Source organism: Thalia democratica, unplaced genomic scaffold (assembly GCF_965202585.1).
Source record: "Thalia democratica unplaced genomic scaffold, ktThaDemo2.hap1.1 HAP1_SCAFFOLD_459, whole genome shotgun sequence".
Lineage (NCBI taxonomy): Eukaryota > Metazoa > Chordata > Thaliacea > Salpida > Salpidae > Thalia > Thalia democratica.
In genome coordinates this window covers 24872-49588 of record NW_028139510.1, presented here as the reverse complement: position 1 = coordinate 49588, position 24717 = coordinate 24872, and the positions used below count along the sequence as shown (strand labels likewise).

The window sequence follows — 24717 nt, the reverse complement described above, 5'->3', positions numbered from 1 at the left end:
TCAGCTGTAGACGCCAAGTTTTATCCTCATTTTTTCATAAACAACGTAACTAATACTGACTGCGGGAATAACCTGAAAATTATTTATTTATTTATTAGATTATTTCAATAAAAATATAAGTTCTATTTACTTTCAACATGTAAGTTTGCATATTAATATTGAAGTTAATAAAATACTTTAATTCCATTTTACTAATTGAAATTATGTATACAACATCTTATTTTTTACTTGTCTAAAATAATTTTACCCTGTAAGCTGCAGAGAAGCTTAATTTTTACTTTTCTTAATAACAAAGCATCCATTTAGCAATTAAAAAAGTTTACTTACTTAAAGTTCAAAATAAATTATACAAAGTATATTAAGAACGTAAATAAAAACACTCTGCATTACAAAATTCACATAAACTAAGTTTTTACTTAATCAGTTTTTTGCTTTGGCGTTAAAACCTCAAAAAATCTGTTGCTGTAAAACTCACATCAATTATTCACAAAAAAAAATCTATAATTGTAAAAAGTTTTTCCTAGTGGTAACAGGTAAAAGTATAAATTCAACTAAAAACTTAAATATTAATATGCTTAATTTTTTTTTTCAGACTAACTGAAAGAAAACTAAAAAAAGGGTCCATTTAAATTTTGAAGTATAAAAGCACTGTGCTAAATATTTCTATAAACAATATGCTTATGAAATTAAAAAATTGAATTATCTTAATTTATTTATCACAAATTGTTTCTGTAAAAAATGTCTATGTCTACATTTTAAAAGCAACTTATACAAAGTAACTTAACTGATAAATAATAAATAAATACAAAGAGACATTTATACTGTTAAAGGTGTTTAATTTTTTGTCTATAAGATAAATATGAATACTTTTAAAACAAATAACTATCAATTTAAATCTTATATTTTATGTAAAAACAAACCTTTACAACAATCTTATTAAATTAAACTACATGCTGTTAGATCTTTTACAAACCTTCATAATATTAGGGCCGAGACCGCGGTACAAACCAAAAAGTCCTTCGGTCCTGGCAATTGTGCCCAGCATTGAGAACATTCCTAACTTGTGGGCGTCGTTCTTTTTTACTGAAGAAAAATTCAAGTTGATATATTTATCACAAATTTAAATAAACTAGATAGATTTTTTTCAATTTATCGAGCTGAAGTGAAACCAACTGCATTTTTTGTCCTCAAAAGAGCGATTGCGTAGCTTTTAAGTTTAAAAAGTAGAACTAAAATCAAATAAACCAAACCTTGCGCATAACTAACGCAAATCGGGTAACTATATATATATATTTATTTATTTATTTATTTAAATACGCAGCACCAGCATTTTATTGCTGCAAGAGCAAATAGGTAACTGGATTTTTTTTTTAACTTAAATTAATGTTTATACCTTGAACATGTATTTTAGTCCTAAACTTTAACATGTATCTACCAGTACAAATGAGTAAGTTTGTTTTCAATATAAATATAAGAAACTAAACCTTGAGCTTGCATTTTAGTCCTCATTAATGCAAATAGGATACCTTTAAAATGAACAAAATAAGTATTAAATTATTAAAAAACCTTGGGCTTGCATTTTAGTCCTGACGAGTGCGAACGGGTAACTGGCAAACTGCCCGCAAGTGGTTGACAGGCACCCAGAAAATATTATCAGGGGAGTCCCCGGTTCCTTGCTGTTCCCGTACCTCTTCAAATACTGGTTCTTGAACGTCTGTTTGAAATAATAATTTAAATAATATTTTATTTTCTCATTATTATGTTAATCAATATGCATATTTGTCTTCAAATACTGGTTCTTGAACGTCTGTTTGAAATAATAATTTAAATAATATTTTATTTTCTCATTATTATGTTAATCAATATGCATATTTGTCTTCAAATACTGGTTCTTGAATGTCTGTTTGAAATAATAATTTAAATAATATTTTATTTTCTCATTATTATGTTAATCAATATGCATATTTATCTTCAAATACTGGTTCTTGAACGTCTGTTTGAAATAATAAATTAAATAATATTTTATTTTTTTATTATTATGTTAATCAATATGCATATTTATCTTCAAATACTGGTTCTTGAACGTCTGTTTAAAATAATAATTTAAATAATATTTTATTTTATTATTATTATGTTAATCAATATGTATATTTATCTTCAAATACTGGTTCTTGAAAGTCTGTTTGAAATAATAAATTAAATAATATTTTATTTTTTTATTATGGTGTTAATCAATATGCATATTCATCTTCAAATACTGGTTCTTGAACGTCTGTTTGAATTTGTTATTATTTGGTTCACTTTATCGATCATTTTGATTAAATAAAACTATGCTTATTTCAACTTCTACTAGGTTCTTGAAATCTGTTGAGTTTAGCTTAGCTTGAATAATATAAATTGTCATTGACTTCATTAATTAATTTTAATTATTTATTATATGACTGTTGTCAACCTCAAATACTGGTTCTTGAATGTCTGTTTGAAATTTTTAAAACTTTGAAAACTTAAAAATATATACGTTTTGTAATTCCAGTACTTAATATTTTTTTACTTGGGAGTTTTTTTAATACTTTAAACGTACATTTCAAACAATATAAAAATTTACTGATTAGATTTAAATGTTTAAAAATTTAATTTAATACCTATATACAAACAGCTGTTTCAAGTTGGACTGAAAATTAATTTATTATATTTTATAAACGTTTAATAGTTTAGTAAAAATTAAACTTGGCTCGTAAATACTTGAGACATCAAGTAAAAAAAAAATTGGTTTTTATATTGATTTATAGTGATCGATCATTTTATTACTTCAAAAATTTAACCAAAATTTAAATTATTAATAAGGTTAGCTTTAATTTTATTTAAATTAATCTGCATTAATTCTTTTAAAAGGTCTGTTAAACTGCTAATCAAAAAATAGCTTAATTAATATGTTTATTCTATTTATAAGTTGATATATTTTAGCAAATGTGTTTTCTTCTTACCATTTAGTTGGTGTTAAGTTTTATTTTTGTGTCATTGATTAGAATAATCTAGAAGGAAATACATGAAAACTTAACTCTATCTTAATCTATTAGTCTTAAGCTTTTTTTTTGTAAAATTATTACTCAAAAAAAAAGTTTTGCAATAAAAAAATCATATCTAAATAGTCTGCAATACTTAAAACTTTCTTTTTTTTTTAATGCATTAAACTAAGTTTTTTTTTATAAAAAGCTAACAAAAACGTATTTCAAACAAGTGTAGACTATAGTATACACCAGGGTTTCCCAAAGTGGGCCAAGTATCCAGGGGGCCAAGTATCCAGGGGGCCATAAGCAGTAAAGGAGCCACAGGGGGGCAACGAGGTCATAATTTAAAATTTACACTAGATATTCTGGAGTTGCTGATAAAGAGAAAAAAAAAGGTTATAGGTCTTTTTAATAGTAGTTTTTTTTGAGTAATCTTGTTGAAGGGGGCCATAGCTTTTTTCATTTCTGAAGGGGGCCATTTAAAAAAAGTTTGGGAAACCCTTGTATACAACAAGTACAGTAAAAGAACAGAAAAAAAAAGAAAATTTGAAAAAGAAAGAGTGAACAGTATAAAAAGCTGCATTTAACTTTCAACATAACTAAACTTCTATTGTGCAAACGCATCAATCCATAGCCAGAAAAATTATTTCAAGTATCACGTAAACACTGCAACATAAAAAAATGCACTTACTGTAAAAAAAATTTACCTAAAAATTAAAAAAGTAATTTATTGTATGAGAAATTAAAACCTCTTTTACATATAACTCATTAAACTTGTAATTTATTTACGGGATAGCAGTATATAATAAATTATATAAATATAATAAACGCTGTTATTTAATTTCCAATTTTTTTACCTCGTAAACGCACAGGTCTATGCCGGCGTAGGGAATTATTCCGACGAGGTTCGGAACGTAACCCTTAAAAAAGCACCTGGGTCCCTCGTTCACCAGCAGCTTGTGGATGCAGTCGAACACGCCCGTGTACTGGCCCGTCTTGCGGATCGCTAAGCGGGTCTTTACTACCTGCGAAATATTAAATTAAATACAAATATGTAGAATATTAAAGGTGTACTGGCCCGTCTTGCGGATCGCTAATCGGGTCTTTACTACCTGCGAAATATTAAATTACATACAAATATGTAGAATATTAAAAGTGTACTGGCCCGTCTTGCGGATCGCTAAGCGGGTTTTTACTACCTGCGAAATGTTAAATTGTATACAAATATTTAAAATATTAACAGAGTTGCCACTCGTATTTTCCAAATTTTTTCCAGGTTTTTCAAATTTCTTTCAGGTTTTTAAAAGTACGCACATTTTTTACAAAAAATTGTTATCTACATGATAGAATTTTTGTGTGAAATCGAATATTTACTATTGAAAGTGTTAAAATAGTTGAAAATTCCAGGTTTTTCCAGGTTTTTTGTTCGAAATTCTAGGATTTTACAGGTTTTTTTCAAAATTTCTCAAATTCCAAGTTTTTCCAGGTTATTTTTGCCTAAATTGTCAAATTCCAGGTTATTCCAGGTTTTTCAAGGTTTCCAGGTAAAGTGGCAACCCTGTATTAAAGGTGTACTGGCCCGTCTTGCGGATCGCTAGTCTCGTTTTTACTACCTGTAAAATATTAAATTACATACAAATATGTAGAATATTAAAGGTGTACTGATCCGTCTTGCGGATCACTAAGCGGGTTTTTACTACCTGTGGAATATTAAATTATATACAAACATGTAGAATATTAAACGTGTACTGGCCCGTCTTGCGGATCGCTAAGCGGGTTTTTACTACCTGAAATATTAAATCGAATACATTTTTTTGTTTCTTATATCAAAAATATTTGCATAACAATAATATTCATTATAATAGTTAATATGATTTAATTATGAATTAATATAATGACAATAATATTATAATTTTTATAACAAGTATATTTTTTTACTATATCATATTTTTAGCGTCTTGCGGATCGCAAGTCTCGACTTTACTACCAGTGAAATATAAAGTTTTATGTATACTTTTTTGTATTGTATATCATAAAATAGTTAGATGCCTGTATTTTAATTTATATAATGAATTTCATTATCATAATCGTCTGTCTTACGAATTGCAAGGCCTGTTTTTACTACCTGGAATATTTAAATTAATTGAGTATATTATATCACAGGTTTTTACTACCTGTCTGTGTAAAGTTTGTTGATATTTATTAAATTTAATACATGTATGTTGGAAATTATTTTAGCCTTTCATACGGATTGCTAAGGGGATTTTTACTATCTGTATTATATAAAGTTTTAGTTACATTTTTACAAAACTTGTATTTATAGTAATTTTCATTATCGTAACCGCCGGTTTTACGGATTACTTATCTCGTCTTTACTACCTGTGAAACATAATAGTTGTTATTATTTTTATAATTTTATATATACATATATATTGGTTTAATACAGGTTTAATGGTCTTACTTGCGAATAGCTAATTTGGTTTTCGCTACCTGTTGATTATCAACTTTTATTCATACTTATTAAATTTTATACATATATATTGAAAATTTCAGGTGTACTGGCCTGTTTAAGGATTGCTAAGCGGGGTTTGACTGCCTGGAAAGTGTTAAAAACGGTTGCCAAATGTTTTTGGCAAATTTTCTCCAGGTTTTTAAAAGTACACATTTTTGGGTCTATTCTTAGTTTAAAGTTAAGTTTAAGGTAAGAAAACTGTGTTAAAGAGTATAAAAACATTAAAAAGATACTTAAAAGCTACTTTAAATGTGTTTTTCGATAAAAAAACTTGATGATGACAAATTTTTTTTATCTATACATTAATTTTTTGTGTCAAATCGAAATTTTACTACTGAACATGTTAAAAAAGCTCAAAATTCCAGGTTTTTCCAGTTTTTTTCAAAATTTATCCGACTCCAGGTTTTTCCAGGTTTTTTTGCAGCCCTGTATTTAGCATATGCCTTTTTTAAGTCAACACGTCGTGTTAAACACTAAAGGTGTACACTGTAGTACTGAAATTACTGTACTAATATAGCATTTACTGATTTTTATATAAACAGTAAACATTTTATATGTTAATGAAATTTTGGTAAAAATTCATTTAGTTCATATAATGGATCTTTATTGCTAAGCAAGTTTTTGCAACCTGTTATATCAACTACTACAAACTTATGTTTAAAGTATAATACAAACAAGCCTGCTTATTTTATTGCTTTCAATTTTTATTTTAGATGTTTTTACTACTTTATTTTGTTTGAAACGTGCTAAACATGTTCTGTTTGTCTACTACTAAACATTATCTCATAGATGAACTAGTATTTAATATCTATCTGTTAAATAAAATTCACATTTGTAATCTTGTGCTCATATATTAGTAATTGCTTTGTTGTTAATAATTGAAATTTTTTCTTGGGTACAACTTTAACAAATACATTTAATATTCTGTTTAAAACTTCTTATTGATGGCACGAATAGATTTTATCATTGAAAAATAAACATGCTGCAATAAAATACATTGAGATATTTACTACTTGATTTATTTTTATTTATAATTGAATGTATTTTGATTAAACAAAAATTTATGCTATTTACTAGTTTCAGAACTTGCCTTTTTTAAACCATAACAACAATAAAGCAACAACAAGTCATTTTAAGAACAAAAATCTATTTCTTTTAAGTATTGTTTTTATTTTTTAATCAAACCGTACTCATACCAGCGTACATAAACCAATCAGGAAAAAAATTATTATCTTTTTTTGCTTTTAACACCAAAGATAAATAACACATGTTTTAAAATCAAAAAATTATTCGAAAAGCAAAACAAAAAATATGTAAAAAATTTTACTAGATATAGGTAAAAGTGAAAGGTATGTTATTGTGTTCACTAAACAAATAATATAAAACAAACACAGCTCAAAACAAAGATGAAATATTTGAATGTTAATAGGAGAAATATTGTGCAACAGTTTTCCCCGGAGTCATTAATGAAATAAATAAATTGTGAGAAATATAACCAAGTTAAGTGGATTTGGACTGAGCACAATAATAAGTATTCAAATGTAAATTAGGTAGGATTATATATCTTCTTTGATTATTTAACCGGGTTTATCTTATTAATATTTAAATAGAACAAATGTTCTGCACAAAATTAAACTTTATGGATTTGTGTTTAACATAAAAGTTTTACAAACTTCTAATAAAGAGTTGTTTATACGTTTTTTTTTGTTTACAGTTATACTAAGAAAAACTGTTAACTGCTAAAAAAATAAACTCTTATACTAAAAAAGTTAAATAAACGGTCAGTTTTTTTAAGTGCGAGTAGATTAGAGCGTCTGTAAACTTCAACTTATAGAAATCTAACTGTACTGAGAAAAATTAATAAAATAGATAAAAATATAATTTTCTTTTAATTCTTATTATATACTTAATACTTATATTAAATTTTAAGAAAATTATATTTTTATTTATTTTATTAATTTTTTTAATCTACTCGCAGTTTTAAAAACTGACCGTTTATTTAACTACTACATTAAAAAAACTAATCCAAATGTCATTAAAAACTTAGACTAAACAAAAAATACTTTAATATTAATTACAAATACGTAATTTAGGGATATCCGGTTAAAATTTGGTGTTAGGCAAAGTTAATTTATTACTCTTTTGTTTGTTTTTCAAGTGTTTTGAAAATTAAGTATAATTTATAAGTACTAATAAAATTTATATTAGTACTTCAAACATTCAAAAACTAACTAAAAACAAGTGTTAAAATTTTAGTAAAATTATTTAAACTACAAAGTTTAAAAACTAGGATAACATTTTTGCGACTTTTATAATATATCATTATTTTTATTTATACGTCTATATATTTAAAAAATATATATAACAAAAACTAAGCTAAAATAACTATGAAATACTACTAACTTGTTTCAAAAACAATAAAATTTCATGTACGTACGAAATGATTAGTGTGGCAACTTTAAAAAATTAAAACAAAATTTTTAAACTCACTAAAAAACAAACAAACCCATATAAACTTTCAACGCTTATCCACTACAATATGTAATATATATTCAAGATCAAACCATTACTTAAAACTTACATTTGTACTTCAAATGTTTAAAAACTAACTAAAAACAAGTGTTAAAATTTTAGCAAAAGTTGAAAAACTACAAAGTTCAAAAACTAGGATAACATTTTTGCGACTTTTATAATATATCATTATGTTTATTTATACGTTTATTATAACTAAAAAATATATATAACAAAAACTAAGCTAAAATAACTATAAACTACTACTAATTTGTTTCAAAACAATAAAATATCATGTACGTACGAAATGTTTAGTGTGGCAACTTTAAAAAATTACAACTAAATTTTTTTACACACTAAAAAACAAACAAACAAACCTGTATAAACTTTCAAAGCTTTTCCACTATACTACCGTCATTCTTATAATTTATTAGTCTCAGCAACAAAAACTACTTTAACTTTTAGCCTATCTTATTCAAGTACAGAGTAAATACAGTTAGGTGCAATTTATGACCTTAGTCTATATTTAAGTAAACCTTAATCGACAATTACACTTTAGTACTAAATTTATATTAATTAACATTTACTTTATTTAATACCGGCAATGTGTGCTATTTAAAATCATTAATTGCATATCTTGCAAAAGTGAAAAAACAGAATTAAGATTTTAATTGTCTGTAGATATCTTTCAATGTCGTTTTGGCAACCGTTCATATTTTAAAATCTTATATCAGAACCATACCGTTTCAACATGTGTAGTTGATAAATTATCTGATGATTTATTTTTAACTTTAAGTTAGAAATTTACAGGGTTTTCACTAGATTTTGGCACATTTTGGCAGGTATTTAAGAGAACTCGTTTTTATGCCTATTTATAGTTTAAAACTAAGCTTAATGTAAAAAGCTGTGTTAATTAGTATAACAACAATGAAAAGATACTGTTGAGGTACTTTAAATATGTTTTTTAATAAAAAAATTTTAATAATCAAAATTTTACAACTTAACATGTAAGATTTTAATTCAAGGTTTTTCCAGGTTTTTTAGTGATTTTTGTTAAAAATTCCAAATTTTTAAGTCTAAATTGTCAAATTACAGTTTTTTCCAGGACTCAATGCTTTTTGACAACCATGCATTTAGCATTACTGACAGTATACTAACTTTTAAACGAGTGGATGTTATTTTTAGTACTAAAAATTAAAATTCCAAAATTTAAAATTCGGACAAATTTGAATGATTGTATCTTCAACTGATATATTTTAATGTTACACCACAGTTTTTATTAATTGGCCTTTCTGGTACAATTTTTTTATTTCAATTTTTTTTTTAATATGGCTCCTGAGAAATTTATAATTCAAAGATTTTGAACTTTTGTAACTTTAATTTTTTATTTTATCCATTCAAACTAACTATTTGTGCTACTAGGCAAAAAAATAACCAACTAAATTAATTAATTAGGTATAAATTAAACATATCTGAATGCTAGAGCTGTAATTAATAAAAATATTACTTTAAAAATTTTACGTAGAACAGAAAATTTCAAGCTATTCTTAATTTGTTCACCAAACTAAACCAGCCTGTGTTATTCGCAAAGCTGAATTTTTATCAATAATTTTAAAAATAAATATATCTATCAGTATCCAAATTTTCTAAACAGCGTCTGAGTTTATAATAGATCTCGATTGGCCAGACTCAGTCGGCTTTTAAATTGTTTTTATTTTTATCTTTTTATAAGTTGCATTCAGTTTAGAATTCCGGTTACATCAAATTAAATAAAAATTTAGCCACTTATTGTGACTAAAATTTATTACGTCATTATGAGCTTCAGAGTGATCTCAACTATTTTTTTAAAAACTAAGCTTTTGTTCGATCTCAAATAAATTAACGTTTTTTTTTTCATAAAACTTATACTTTTAGTCTTGATCTATTGACTGAACCTGACTTTTTCTTCAACACTTTTAACTCGCATGCAAATAAATAACTGTAAAAAATCAGAGTGTTTCAAGTAACGCCCGTATTGGCGATGTAGATTTCCCCGAAATATTTTAATAATTAGCCAACCTCAGTTGACTTACAAATTGCATGTTGCAATACTTCAAGCGGTTAGACTTATTTAATTAACTTATTACAGCTCATATATATTACATTATTTATGAACTAACTTCAAGCGGGTAGACTACAATTTGTGAAATTGTCTTACCATGTTAATTGATCAATATGTAAAACTACTAAATAATTAACTAATTAGTACAGATAAATTAATTTTACTAACTTCAAGAGGGTAGACTACAGTTTTTGATATTTACACATACCCTACTACCCTATATAAGTTATTTTTATTATTAAATGATTTATTTTAACTAACTTCAAGAGGGTAGACTACAGTTTGTGAAATTGTCTTTACACATACCCTATATAAGTTATTTTTATTATTAATTAATTTATTTTAAGTAACTTCAAGAGGGTAGACTACAGTTTGTGAAATTGTTTTACACATACCCTATTACCCTATATAATTTAAAATAATTTATTTTTTATAATCAATAAAATTATTTTAACTCACTTCAAGAGGGTAGACTACAGTTTGTGAAATTGCACCGGCGCATGCTCCAGCTAGAAACCTGTGAGATGAAAATATTTTAAAAAATAAAAATAATATATAAAATATAAAATATAGTATTATTTAAATAATACATAAAATAAATATATATATGATCCTGTGAGAAGATAATGTTTAAATAATAATAATAAAATGAAATGTTTATTTTAATAAGAACCTGAGTGAAGAAAACAATAGATATTATATAACATGAGTATTAATTTTTTATATGAATCTGAGTGAAGAAAATTTTAAAATGTTATGCATCATGAAAATCTATTTGTTTGTATGTACTTGTGAATGTGAGAAAATATTTGAAAATATTTATTTGTTTTGTAACAGCTTGGTTTAACTTATGAGTGGAAAATCTTATATTTTATTTTAAACCTTTTTTTTCTTTTTCCTGTCAAAGGTTATACATAAATATTTAACATTAATGCAAAATAAACTCTTGAAATAATAAATACACTATTTCTCCTCTAGTAGTTTAGATTTTTTCATTTGTTATTTAAAAAACAAAACATATAATATTAACTCATTATTTTCACTCACCTGTGAGTAAAACACATTTATGTGATAAGTTTATTATAGTTATTATATTATTTTATTTTTTCACTTACCTGTGAGTGAAATAAATATAAATATTTAAACTTTTATTTCTTAAACTTATGAATGAGAAATTAAAAAAATAGTTTACATTTTATATTTATTTTACTAACCTGTGAGAATATATGTATTGTTGTTTAAGTTTTTTAATTTGTTAACTTGTTCAAATTACATGTCAGTGGGGCAAGTTTATATTTAAGGTTTTCAGGTCAACATTTATACTTATTATTTTTAACTTACCTGTGAGTAGGGCAAGTTTCTTCATTTCTCTTCTCGCGAATAACTCCTTCATTTTCTCATAAGCCAAGAACTTTATGGATGTCTCAGGTGCTATCTGGCAGTATAATACAAGATCACATTCAACTTTGAGTTACAGGTTAGTGAAATACCCGCTAAATATTTATACAAGTTCAACAATTTACCTTAACAATACTGGGTTATAAAGAAACTTATAATTATTAAATAAAAATAACCTTATGTAAAAAATGTTAATAAATTATTTAATCACCTTGACAACGTTCACCCCGTTTCCCCTCCAAAAAGATCTGGGTCCGCCCTCGTCCAATATTGACTTGAAGGTTGAAATTATTCCCATCCTGTTCTTGTTTGTTGCATGTACCTGTAAAAAAAAACTATAATATTGAAAATTGTTCCCATTCTATTTTTGCTTGTACAGTGTACCTGTAAAAATACAAATTATAACATTATTACAGACAATTTTTTAAAAATATTAAAATTGTTCCCATTTCATTCTAGTTTGTAGTTTATGTACATTCTGTTATTATTTATAAAATATATAAGTATACTACATGTTTAGTTTTTTAGAATCCATATAAATTTGTTCAAGAGAATTTATAAATATTTATTATATAAAACAACAGTTGTAAAAATAAACTTTCAATCAAGTGGAGCAGTGCACGTCCTACTTAATTAATATATATAAATATTATATAAGATGTAACGTTAAAAAGCGCTAAGTCCTGGAGATCCTGATAAGCTAAGCTTATCGGAATATATACCACAGAAGTTTTTGAGTCAAAACTTTATTCCGACTAACGGCGTTTCACTGCTCTCAAATAAATTTAAGAACAGATCTATGGAGTCTCAAAAAAAAATATTAAAGCTATTCTTAGAGCTTTTTTGAGACTCCATAGATCTGTTCTTAAATTTATTTGAGTGCAGTAAAACGCCGTTAGACGGAATAAAGTTTTGACAGAAAAACATCTGAGGTAAATATTATATATATATATTTAAAATAAAACAATAATTTATAAAAAACTTGCATCATAAATTTCAATCTACCCAATGGTGCGTTACGAATTCTAGTTAATTGATACAAATAAATAAATAAATATAAATAAAACAAACAATCAAAAACTTGCACCATAACTTTCAGTCTATCTAATAAAACGGTACAAGTTCTAATTAGTAAATTTATATAAAATAAATAAAACAAACAATCAAAACTTGCACCATAACTTTCAGTCTATCTAATAAAACGGTACAAGTTCTAATTAGTAAATTTATATAAAATAAATAAAACAAACAATCAAAAACTTGCACCATAACTTTCAGTCTATCTAATAAAACGGTACAAGTTCTAATTAATTAAATTATATAAATAAAATAAATAAAATAAAACAAACAAAAACCTGCACCATAACTTTCAGTCTATCTAATAAAACGGTACAAATTTTAATCAACAATTTATATAAAATAAAATAAATAAAACAAACAAACAAAAACCTGCATCATGACTTTCAATCTGTCCAGTGGAGCGGTGCAGGTTCTGCTCACGGCACCGGCCATGGCTCCAGACAGAAGTCTTTTGAAGGTTTCTGAAAATTTGACGTCGTTGTAATCGTCAGGTACCAGCAATGATTCGCCCGAATCCAGAAACTGAAAATTAATATAATTATTAATAATATCATCATTTTAAAGTAAAGATTTAATATTTTATGCAAGGTTTTAATTTTTTGACAAGGTTTTTTTAACTTATAAAGTGAGAATCCTACATAATTAGTAGAAATTTAATTCCGAACTTCCGACATTATTTTTACGGTAAAAGAACACGAGAACTATCAGACGTTTCAAGTTTTATAAATAAGATTTAGGAAATTTCAAAATTTTAGAATAACTTTTAAAAACTAATACCATGTTAATAACACACAAAACCTTACAAAGCACAACACATAAGTTTTACCTTAAATAGATTTACAACAATTGGAATTATAGTGTACAGCGGTATTCATGGTGTGCACATGAGTACATTAAAGAGTATAAAAGTTATTTTACTGTTCACACCAATATTAGTAAAGAGAAAAGGTTTAATTTAAATGACGTTTGTTTTGTCTTTTTATTTTCATTAGAAAAACAGTTATAACATAAATAAATGCTCTTTAACACGTAATTTAAAAATAAAATATTTTAAAAAAAGCGTTTTTTTATAGTCTTGTGTGCACAGAGTTTATTTACGGTCAATTTATTGTTCAGAGTCTTAAAAAAGATTGAAGACAACAGGTGTTGTATATTTTTTACAAAAATTCTAACGGCTTTTAGTTCTTAAAATTTATCAAAATACATAATTTATACAATATTTCGATTAAAAAAATAAACATATTTTAGTTTAAATTAAAACTTATATAAACAGCATTCAAACTGTATATGTAGTTTACAAAACAATGAAAAACAATTAAGAAATCAAAACAAATGTCAAAAAAAGTTACTTGTACTAAAATTTAACTTATATATTTACCCGTGTTGAAAGTCAACATAAAAAAATAATATATCATTAAAAATTCTAAAAATATTAACGTAAAAAACCTAAAATAACCTTTTAATACATAAGAGTGACATGTGTTAATATTTGGATATTACTTTGATTTAAAAAAAAAACTTTATGAACACAAAAAACTGAACACTTTTAATTGTAGCTAAGTCAAGGTTTGTAAGTTTTGTAAAGCTTTTTATTAAATAAAAAATGCATAATTAAATAGAAGCAAAACTTTAAAGAAAAACTAAACTATTTATGATAAGATTTTTAACTTTTAAAAAAAACTTTTTTTTTCAGAAAATTCTAAAGTTGTACATACCAATTTTGATTAGATATATGTTCTTCACAAAACTTTTTAATTCAAAAAATTGAAAACTAACTTTTTCTCACAACTTTTCCTAACATTTTATTTTAAATCTAAAGTAGAATAAAACTGAAAAACATATTTTATTATTCAGTATTAGTCTTAAATACTAAAGTAACTTTATTAAAAACTGATTGAAACCTTGCGTTTAAAAGGATACGATCAGCAAAAATGTTACTGAAAGATATTTATAGTATTTTAACTGCGTAAATATAAAGGTGTAATTTCGTTTTAATCAAGTTAAATCTTAAATAAAGATAGCTTCGCAAACAAAAAGTATGAACAGACTGGTTGGTAATGTGACATTTATCAATAAAATTAAAATCACTTAACCAATTTACAGTTAAATGTTAATTTATAAATAAATCTGGTTATAAAATAAACGTGATACAGAAATTATATTAATACTTTAGTTTCGAGGGAGTAAAAACGAATATAAACATAAAGAAAAAAGAAAGTAATCTCAAACAGTTTAATCATCAAAAACTGTATACTAAACATCAGAAGTTTATCTTTAATACTGTTAAAGTTATAAAAGTAGTGTTGTTTAACACTTTTTACTAATTATAAAATACTAGTTTGTCAGTAAATAAAACCTAAATCAATAACTTTGATTCTAAATAAAAAAATTGTTTTGTAAACAAAAGAATTGTGGTAAAAAAAACATATAATTTGCTGAAATATAACTCACTGACTAATTCTATAAAAATAAATTGAATCAAAATATCAGAAAATAAATATTTTTGATTGGTTTGGTCTAAACGTTTCAAACTTATACTCTTTATATAAAAAGTAACAAAAAAACACAACAATCTTACTCTTGCTCTAGTTTTCTTTATCTGTTTTAAACAAATAATAATAAGTCTTCACATTTGGTTAGTAAATATTTTTTAATTATAAAACATAAAAAATAAAATAATACTAAACACACTTATATTGAAGCGTTTCCAATTTATAAATACAAACACATAAGTTCATAGCTGCTATTTAAAAAATTTAAGTTTAAAAATGTACAAACCATAAACTACGTAGATTATTTTAAGATAAATATTTAATTCAATGTTGCTCACGAAAAAAACACAAAAATTTAAACAAAGAAATAAAAAATATTACGGGAGTTAAGAATGATGTACTTATTGTTGCATATTCTTCACAAACTATCAAAAAATTATACATTTCATAAATAAATGGTATAAATAAGTTTAAATAAAATTGTGCACGGTTTTAAATCTTTTTTTTCTTTATTTATCATATTTTGTAGGTCACAATTATAGTAATAACTACGTGAATATTTACATGTTTTGCATTGTATCTATCCAATTTTATGTCTAACATTAATTTCATTTTAGTTCTTTACATAATTCAAAAATTTACATATTCATTAAAAACTTAACCGTATTATAGTGGTTTACATTTTAGTAGACATTAAAAATTTTATAACCATCTAATAAACATGAACACATTTATCACTGGTATAAACAGCACGTTCAAAAAAATTAAATGTATTTACGGCACCTTGTACTGCTTTAGTTTCTTTTTTTTGTATTTATTGATACATTTTAACACTTGCATATTAAATATACAAGTAGTTATGAAAAACCATGTATAAAGTTTTAACACTTATATAATAAGCAATTTACATTGTTTTACAGTTTTCATTACAGATTAACAACAATACTTATATCAAACTTGTGACATTTAACACTTTCAAACATTTAAAATGTAACGTTCGCTTATAACAAACTCTTAAAAAGTAAACAGGTGTTAGTGATACATATATTAAATATAAAATGTGTTAAAACATCACATCAACAAACTGACACTTTCACAGAAGTATTAGTATATGTTCACACATACAACCATGTGTACAACAACTCACACATTTACAGTGAGTCATAAATGTATTCTCATGTGTTTTTTTTTTAATCAATACACATTGGTAAGAACACAAACAAACTCACTTTCATAGTAACACTTTAATATTTATCAAAACATGTGTAAAAACAACTCACACTTTTTCATAGTAAGTATTAGTGTGTAATGTATATACAAATATGTAAAAAACAAACACGTATTTCAGCTCACACTTTCATAGTTGTGTTAATGTGTATACAAATATGTAAAAAACAAACACGTATTTCAACTCACACTTTCATATTTAGAGTTAATGTGTATACAAATATGTAAAAAACAAACACGTATTTCAACTCACACTTTCATAGTTAGTGTTAATGTGTATACAAATATGTAAAAAACAAACACGTATTTCAACTCACACTTTCATACTTAGTGTTAATGTGTATACAAATATGTAAAAAACAAACACGTATTTCAACTCACACTTTCATAGTTAGTGTTAGTGTGTATACAAATATGTAAAAAACCAAACACGTATTTCAACTCACATTATCATAATAAGTGTAGTGTTAAATAAAAACATAACAGCGTACACATCAAGGAACTCACACTTTCATGCTTCCAGAAACGAACCATTTCTTTGAACGATGCCGACGGATACAAAAGTTGAACTTCAAGCCATTCATCAAGGTCTATCTTGCAGTCTCTATCCTTGTCTAAACTGTACATTAAAAATATAAATGAGTATTTTTTGTCTTTGTCTAAAATGTGAAGCATTTATTTAAAATGTTCATTTAGCAATTCTTCCACGTCTATCTTGCAATCTCTATCTTTGTCCAAACTGTAAATTTGTTTTTATTTATATAAGCATATTAATTCGTCCAAGTCTATCTTGCAATCTCTATCTTTGTCTAAACTAAAATATATAACTATTTTAAAAATAAATTAAGTATTTATTGATTTATCAGCTAGTATCCAAGTCTGTTTTGCAACCAAATTTTGACTTAGTCTAAAATATGAAACAATTTTGTAGTTAATTAAAATGTTTATTCAATTATCCAGGTCTAACTTTCAATTCTTTATCTTTATCTTAACTATAAATAAACTAAAATACACCATAAATAAGTTAGTTTGTAAATATTAACATACGTATAAGTAAATCATGCAGTCTATATTAGGGGTGGGCAACGTTTTTCAATCAACGAGCCGGATTCGGAAAAATTTAGTCTTTTACGGGCCGGAGCATTTCAAATTAAGGAGTTACCAGATTCAGTATCCGGATCCAGCCGAACTATGACTTTTTTAGATCCGAATCCGACTGGAAACTAATTTTAAGTCGTGATACGGATCCGGTCGGATTCTAATGTAAATAAAAGTTTCGGAACCGGCGGAATCTAATTTTATGGATACAGTTGATCACTTTTTAAATCCTTCAAATTCAAAAAAATTTCTCAAATCTGACAACTTAAGATGTAGATTAAGACATTCAGATGTTCAGATAATGTCTATAAAAAGAATTGACATTGTAATTGACAAAGGTACGAATATAAAATATCTTAATTATTAAACATGATTGGGTTAATTTTACAAAATGATATTCCAACTAAGTTAAAACAACACAAAATATTAGGACAAAATGGTGTACTTATTAGTACACATTAACTTATAAAACAACTTTTTAGCATGTTTTGAGATCAAATTCTTACAGTTTTTTTTTTGTAAATATATGATAGAAAGTTTTATAAAAATTTTGTAATATTGACCCTTTGCGGGCCTGTAAATTCGCTCGCGGGCCGCTTGTTTTTATTCACGGGTCGGCTCCCATTTAAGTTTAAAAAACGCTCGGGGGCCGGTCATTTTAACTCTGCGGGCCGTACGTTGCCCACCCCTAGTTCTATATGGTAGTCACAAGCTTAAGTTATATAAATATTTTTAAGTATTAAGTTTTTAATGTCGAAAAAGAATATAAAGTTTACTTAAAACACATTGTTATACAATTTAATAAAATGTATAAAAAGTTCATCATATTTTTGAATACTAACTAACTTGCTTGCAATGCCGACCGATAACAAAGTAAATTTTAAAGCAACTTACTGGTTTACTATTTTTTCCACCTCATCTTCTTTCAAATGTATCCCAACTGAATCCAACGCCGCACTCAGTTCCTCAAAACACAGAACAACCTTTTAAATTATATTTTTTAATTATTATCTGTAATTCGTGCAATCCAGTTTTACTTACTAGCAAATGCAACCAAGTTATTCAGTTCATGCAGTTAATTAGTTTTTATTTTTAAGAGCAGGTTTCTTAAGATACTTTTACCATGCTATAAACCGTTTAGTGCCCCAAAGTCTTCAAACAACAATAAACAAAAGCTGCAGTAATAACTTAATACTTAAGACTTTTAATTTTACTATCACAGACTATAGTTATTTTTGAGTTTCATCTAAAAAAAGCTTCATAATACCTATCAAAATTTAAAATAACTAAGTTTACTCAAAACGATCAAAACAACCTTTCTTCAGAATGCTTGGTTATATGATGTAAAAACAATTTACTTAACTTAATTTGTAAAATTTCAAACATTTATTTTTATGAGCATCCCAAAATTACAAACCATCTTCGTTTCTGTACGAATCTCTTGAACATGAGTCTTAATTTAAGCTCGTGTTCGTGCAGATATTGATAACAATATTGAGATAAACAAACCCTCTTCAGAAGACTTTTTATAAAATGCATTTATTAATTCATTAAATTTGAAATCAAAATAACAAACCGTCTTCGTTCCTGTCGAATCTTTTGAACATGAGCCTTAATTTAAGCTCGTGTTCGTGCAGATACTGCATGAAGTCTTCAACGTCGATCGCTCCGTCGTTGTCCTTGTCACCGGCTGTTATTATTCCCTGTATATATGAAATATATGTAACAAAACAATAAAACTTTCAAGTAAATTGTTTTTGGAAATACAGTCAACCAAAGTATCATACTATTACTATTCCCTGGAAATTTATATGTTGATCTTTAAAAAGCTATGACAAAAAAATTAGATAATTTACAGTATTCAGCTGTTATTATTCGCTGGAAAATAAGTATTTGTTAGTTGTTGCAAACTTAAAAGTTATTATTCTCTGTAAACATATATGTTGATTTTATAAAATTAAAAATTAGATAAATTACAGTATTCTGCTCTTATTATTCCCTGTTATTTTGTTTGTTAATTGATCAAGAAACATGAAATCTTCAAGTCAACTAAAGTCTCCGGCTGTTATTATTCCCTGTTAAATGGTTAAATATATTGAACGAATAAAATGTTAAAGTATTATATTTCATTCATTAGGAAAAACTGTAAGAAACTGTAGGAAAATTTTATTCTGTGAAAATATTTGTTAATTGATCATGAAAGTATGAAAATTTTAGTCGACTACAGCATCCTGCTTATATTATTCCCTGCAATATGTATATGTTGATTGAAAAACATATAAAAATATATGATTTAGAGTATCTTGCTGTTATAATTCCATTGAAAAAATATATGTCGGTTATAAAAAAAAAACATAAAAAATTAGATGATTTACAGTATCCTGCTGTTACTATTCCCTGTAATATGTGATATGCTGTAAATTGATGAAAATAAAATTTCTATCTCAGTTATTTACTTAAATGCTATTATAATTAAAACTTCATGCGTGTTATGAGATTGCTGTTATTATTCCCTGGAAATATACATGCTCATAGTTGCAAAATATAACATAACTTTGAGGTCCATTGTTCACTTAAGCGTGTCAAAATTAAAACTTCGTTCATTATGAAAAGTTTTAGTCTAAAATCTGCTGATTGAGCTCTTGTTATTTCCTATAATATATTTGTTAGTTGTTACACAAAATAACAAGAAATAATAAACTGTTCAGCGAATAATACAGAATATTGAAATTTCGTGCAGGTTTTGTCGTTCAACTAATTTTAAATTCCAATAACAGCAGTGTTTGATTAAGTGTTATTCGATTTTATTAATATACGCACTTGAACTTCAACGTTTAATTGCTAATGCCAACAGTAGGTTGGTTAATAACTTATTTTTATTCGTTTGTGTATGAAAAACAACATAAATGAATGTATAAACGTTTTAATACAAAGTTTTAATTGTTTAAAAGTTTCTAGGAAATAATTTAAAGTTAAAACCTTTTGATAAAAAGTTTGCTTTTGTACTTTCTTTTATCATAAACTTAATTTTTAAATTAGAAATAATGTTACAGTTTTTTTTTTAACTTTAAATTAAATATTAGTAATTAAAGACTTGAATTTAGATTGGCATAAATTATTTAATATATCTAAACTAAATTAAATAAATCTATTTTATTTAAGTTAGAAAGATTTATATTTTTCAACTTTACCATTTTTAATCACTTTATCTTAGTAAAAATTTTAACAATTCTGAAATATTATGTGTTACACTAGTATTATTTTCATTATATACTTCCTATTTTTTTATGGCATAATTTAGCTTAAGAATGTTTTTTTCAATAAACTAAGATAAATTTATGTTTAAAACTTTAGGTAGTTTTTACTTTTCTCTTCAAAGACAAATAGTGTTTTAAAACAGTACATAACGTTATTCAATTTTAGCTCTTTTTATACTTTATGAACATAAGATTAATTTATGACAAAAATATCTTGGGGGTTTAAGTTTCTTTTAATTAAAGTTTACTAACAAATACATTTGTTACACTAAAAGTTTTATCAGTTACAAAACAACTATAAATTCTTGCACTAAAAATTGTCCACAAATTCGTACTAAAATATTTAATTGATTATGAAAAGTTTTAAATTTACTAATCTATATACTTGTTATGAAACTTTTTTTTTTAACATAATTATTTTTTGAAATCAAAACTTTTATTTTTTTAAACTTTTTAAAAGTCAACTTCAAAAATTTAGTTTTAAAAGAACAAACAAATACTTACTAATATAAAAAAACTATACTGATGTTAAGTATAAATAAAAAACAACATACTGATTAATGTTGGATTTAAAATTTTCAAAAGTATTCTAAATTTTTTATTGAAATTGCCTCAGCCTGGAATTAGGGACTTGAACTATTTTAGTACAAACTAATTAAAACAACTTTTAAAACAAATAACTAACAGTTAAATTTATGTTTTAGATTCAACTCAGCATGTTCAGGAGATACAAGTAAGAAAAACAATTATATGTGAAATACTTTAAAACAATTAAAAACAACTCAATTTAAAGTAAAATAACTGGAATTACCTCAGTTTATAATAAATATTTTTAATGATAAACTCAATTTTAACAACCTCATCATACATACAGGAGATACATACAAAAAATAAACAACTCTCGTATGTTCTCACTTATGAGCATCAAAATTTACTCATGACCACTAAAGAATAAACATCTTTAACAGAAACACTGTTATGACATGTAAAAAAGTATTTTAAATAAACATTTAAACGAAATTCACCTCAGCATGACCGGGAAACCCTCCTCTGATTCCGTTTTCCTTCAAAGACTTCTTCAGTTCCTCCACCCCAATCCTGCCGTCTGAATCAAAGTCCAACCTCTCGAATATCTTCCTGTACTTCGCCTCCTTCTCAGGGCTAATGCCCTCATTTTTGTCCATGCCCTCACTGTTGTTTATTTCGTCACTGTTGCTGCTCGTTACTTCATTGTCTCCTGTTTTACTCATGCTTCCAACAAATATAAAAAAGAAGCAAGGTTGAAATCTGTTGGAAATCAAAAAAGAAATAAACCTACAATGCAATTTACCTAATATAATGTACAAATATAGTATAAAAACACAATTTTAATAAAATCTTTTATATAACTACTTATCTATTTTTTTAATATAATTTAGTAGTTAATTATTATTACATAGTGATAACTTTTCAAAGGTTTATAAACCACACAAAAAAAAACTATTAACAGAAATTGCTGTTTGTAATCTAACAAACTTTCTTAAATAAAACAATGTATAGTATATGCTCCTAAGTAGTATACCACAACTATGTAGTTTACCAAATCAATAAAATCACTATTAAAATGAAGCAATCATTTTTTAATTTAACAAACTTTATAAAAAATACATTGTACATGATCCTAAAACACAATGTTCACTCAAAGGTACCCAACTTTGTCAAAGTCCTTGCTCATTCCCTTCTCCAGCTTCATCAGCTTGCTGAAGCCCTGGTTCACCCTCTTTCCCACCTTCTTGGCCGTCTCCAGCATCTCGTTGACGCTCTCCAAGCACAAGCTGCCCTGGCCCTCTTCTTCACCCCGGTGACCATCCCCTTGCTGGTGACCCCCACGATCAATGAAGCGTGACTGCAAACTCCTCCTCCAAGGTGGCGTCCACCACATGGTGGTTCCAATCTTGCTGATGGTAACCAACACAGGACAGTTGGATGTCTTCAGCTTTATGACATCTTGTGGGTCGTCGGGGAGGTTTATCTCGTACTCCCCCTCATCACCCGCCGTTGCCGTGACGTTGGGGATTCCAATGTCGTGAAGAGCGGCTTTGACCGCAATGGAGCAAGCATCAAACAAGTTGCCACCGTACTCAAGCATTATGACGTCAACATGGACCACCCAACAGTGCCTTCCAGGGACAATACATAATTGGGTCAGGTCAAGGGCGCTGTGGTTGTTGTAGCAACGGGCCAGGTGGGTGCATATACCGTTGCTGAGGTCCTGGCCGCCCCTGCCCTGGAAGGCAAGGCCCGCGTTGGGGGAGCAGTCCACGTGGAACTCCACCCAGCCCTGATTGGGTTTATTGGTTTTGGAGTTCCCAGCTCAACTTTGACCCCAGTCAACAGCTCTGTGTTGCCAAGGCGCAACCTTGATGAGCCGTTGGTGTTGACAAGGACGCCGGTTTCCAATTGGACAATTCTGTAGTCTTCAGGGTCCTGCCATCAATTCGGAACTCACCGTTGTCAATGCCGTTTACTATGAAGAACTTCTCAGCGTCACTCAAAACTGTGTGGGCCATTTAATTTATTATTAGTCTGCAATAAAAAATTAGATCAGTTAGTTTCTTTTAAAATTTTAAGAAAAATAAGATAAAAACAAAAAAAATGTTAGAGTTAGCAGTTGCTGAGTAACTTTTTTACTTGTTTAAAAAGTTATTAAACTAGCATCACCAAAATAATTTTGCTTAATTATCATTTACATTATGTATTAGTATAAACATAAATATCATCATTTTTAAAGCTAAATTACAACTTTTTTAAGATACCATACATAAAACTAAGTTTTCTATTCTTGCATAACTTTTAAAGAAAAAGTTAAAATTTATTTAAAAGCCAATGTAAAAGACAACTGTAAAAGAATAATTGACTAAAAAAATATGTAAACTTAAAGTAGACCTATTATAGTGCTTTTGTTAAAGAAAAATACTTTTATAGAAATATTTTAATATGTACAGTGCATTCTTATTTAGAATTTCTACAAACTATTTATAGAAGTGTGATTCAACTCTTTCAATAGGTTAAACATTGCAATTAAAAAACACTCAACAGCTACAACTTGTCAAATTGATTGTAAATTGACCATGACTAAATTTTTCCAATTTGTGAAAAGGTAATTTATTCAATTAACAAACAGAATTTGAGGCACAACTCTAATTGATAACTTTGAGGAACTGTGTAAATTGTTTAATACAGAGAATCGTTCATCAGTTGAAAAAGAAAGTACTGGGAAAATTTATGTTATTATTATTTAACTATTTATATTATTTAATTAGACAAATTAAAACTATTTGAAGTTGTATTTCTAAAAATTAAAAACTATAATTCTATATTGTACTGCTTATAGGATGTTTAACTTCTAAAGTTATATAAAAGTCAATAAGTGCTAGCTACAAAAATAAGTAATTTAATTTAAAACATTTTCACTTATTTTTTCTTTAATTTACAAACTCAAAAATTATTAGACTTATTTGAAATTGATTCTTTCTAGGTTTTTGAGTTTTTGAATTAGCCTAATTTAGATTGAGGGATCTAAAGGAGTATTAACCCTGCACCATAATATAAATATTTATAAGTTGATTATAAAATGAGTTACAAAATCCCTTAAAACGGTTCTAAAACCTTTATAGTAAAAGTTTTATACATTAAGTAAAAAAATTAAAAAGTGAACAAGCCATCCATTCTATTTTAAAAAGGGTTAAAACCGTTTTTCCAAATTTTCAGGATACTAAGATTTATAAAAAACTGTTTGAGAGCTTTTTATTAACCTTCATTATACAGCATACAACCTCAAAATTATCACTTAAGTTTGTAGGTGGAGGAATATATAAGTGAAGTTTCCCAAAAAAATAATTTGCTGTTTTGACTGATTTTATAAAGTTATGTAGCAAATTCTATTGTAGTCTTGAACTACAGGGTGTCCAGTCCACTGTTTTTTTTTAAATTATTTTAAAATTTTCTGGCTTCCTTCTAGGTTTTTTAAAAAATAAGTTTTATATTCAGTATT

At 26.4% G+C, this 24717-nt stretch overlaps 1 protein-coding gene and 1 pseudogene across 1 annotated transcript; both read right to left on the bottom strand.

Moving 5' to 3' along the window:
* On the bottom strand, nucleotides 1-21889 carry LOC145846475 (mitochondrial adenyl nucleotide antiporter SLC25A24-like). Its single transcript, XM_082953233.1, has 13 exons — nucleotides 21710-21889; nucleotides 19004-19130; nucleotides 18845-18855; nucleotides 18322-18410; nucleotides 16837-16948; nucleotides 12980-13132; nucleotides 11742-11852; nucleotides 11470-11567; nucleotides 10588-10649; nucleotides 3866-4029; nucleotides 1567-1714; nucleotides 974-1083; nucleotides 1-72 (listed from the first exon to the last, which is right to left on the bottom strand). Exons 1-13 carry the CDS (start codon nucleotides 21866-21868, stop codon nucleotides 1-3), a joined length of 1416 nt encoding a protein of 471 aa, XP_082809359.1. The 5' UTR covers nucleotides 21869-21889.
* A 473-nt stretch (nucleotides 21890-22362) lies between these two features.
* Nucleotides 22363-23233, bottom strand: LOC145846474 (exosome complex exonuclease RRP42-like; annotated as a pseudogene).
* Nucleotides 23234-24717: the final 1484 nt, after the last annotated feature.

Bases quoted from the DNA above. Each gene is read 5' to 3' on its own strand.
- LOC145846475 (XM_082953233.1), bottom strand. From the start codon at position 21,868: ATGGACAAAAATGAGGGCATTAGCCCTGAGAAGGAGGCGAAGTACAGG. The intron at 11,568-11,741 runs GTGATTAAATAA...TTATACTGCCAG, and splicing joins ACGGGGTGAACGTTGTCAAG to ATAGCACCTGAGACATCCAT. The intron at 1,715-3,865 runs GTAAAAAAATTG...TATTTCAAACAG, and splicing joins TAGACCTGTGCGTTTACGAG to ACGTTCAAGAACCAGTATTT.